Below are 940 nucleotides of genomic sequence, written 5' to 3'. Positions count from 1 at the left end.
TATATATATATATATATATATAACGTACGGTAGTTTAATTTTAATTTACTATAATTCACTTCATTATTATTATTTGATTTATATTGATATAATACATTTGTGTATGATTTTGTGTATTATAATTTTAAGCTAATATGTATGCGATAGTAATATTTATCTCATTAATATATATTTTTTTATTATTTGTTTTAATTCAACTTTCAAGTCTCTTCAGTATTCTTACGTGATCGCGTAAGAATTCTAGGAGACGCGCGTTTCTCCGCTTTGTTACTGTGCTGATGTTCAGAATCATCGACGAAATAACGACCTGCATGAGTATTCTCTTTTGACTCATTTTTATACTCATCAGCGGAGTGTTCACCCTCTTCGTGTTTGTCATCGTAGAACTTCGTGACATCGCCCGAATACGTGTGTCCGCTAACGGACTCGCCCCCCTTATGATAATTTTCTTCATACGTGTGAATATAAGGTTCAATGTCGTTGTTATCTATTTCTTTAACGTTCTCCTTTACTTCATACTGCGGTGGATACGAATATCCTATCGTATCGCCGTGTTGTCCCTGCAGAAAATTAGGTTTCTCGTTATCTTGCAACATGGGAATATTAGAATCTTTGTGATGCTGGGCGTAAGAGCTCTTGAAGGGAGCCACCTCTTTGTAGACATCATCATCTTTATGATCCTTTTGATTTTTGAGATCGTTGTCTGATTGATCGTCGTGATCGCTCTGATAGCCGTAATTACTCCAGGAACTCCAATCTTCATGATGTGATTCCTTGTGATAGGTCTTCTTCTTCTTCTTCTTTGGTTCTTCTTCCTTAGGCTTTTTCGGTGCTGTCGAAATATCCGGTTTGTGAATATGTATGAACACCGTTTTTGTATGAATTTGATGGTTTATTATTTCGGGCACGTAAATCTTGAAGTGTACACTGTTAATAAAAA

The 940-nt window shown here is 35.2% G+C and overlaps 1 protein-coding gene across 1 annotated transcript in view; it reads right to left on the bottom strand.

Moving 5' to 3' along the window:
• Window positions 1-200: 200 nt before the first annotated feature.
• The window catches only part of LOC108754618, a 1,878-nt gene continuing 1,138 nt past the window's right edge, over window positions 201-940 (bottom strand). Inside the window, exon 3 of the mRNA XM_018497054.1 lies at window positions 201-927. Coding sequence (XP_018352556.1) covers window positions 201-927 — 727 coding nt within the window. The remainder of the gene's footprint in view (window positions 928-940) is intronic.

This window comes from Trachymyrmex septentrionalis, unplaced genomic scaffold (assembly GCF_001594115.1).
Source record: "Trachymyrmex septentrionalis isolate Tsep2-gDNA-1 unplaced genomic scaffold, Tsep1.0 scaffold80, whole genome shotgun sequence".
Classification (NCBI taxonomy): Eukaryota; Metazoa; Arthropoda; class Insecta; order Hymenoptera; family Formicidae; genus Trachymyrmex; species Trachymyrmex septentrionalis.
This window is presented reverse-complemented; position numbering and strand designations above follow the sequence as displayed.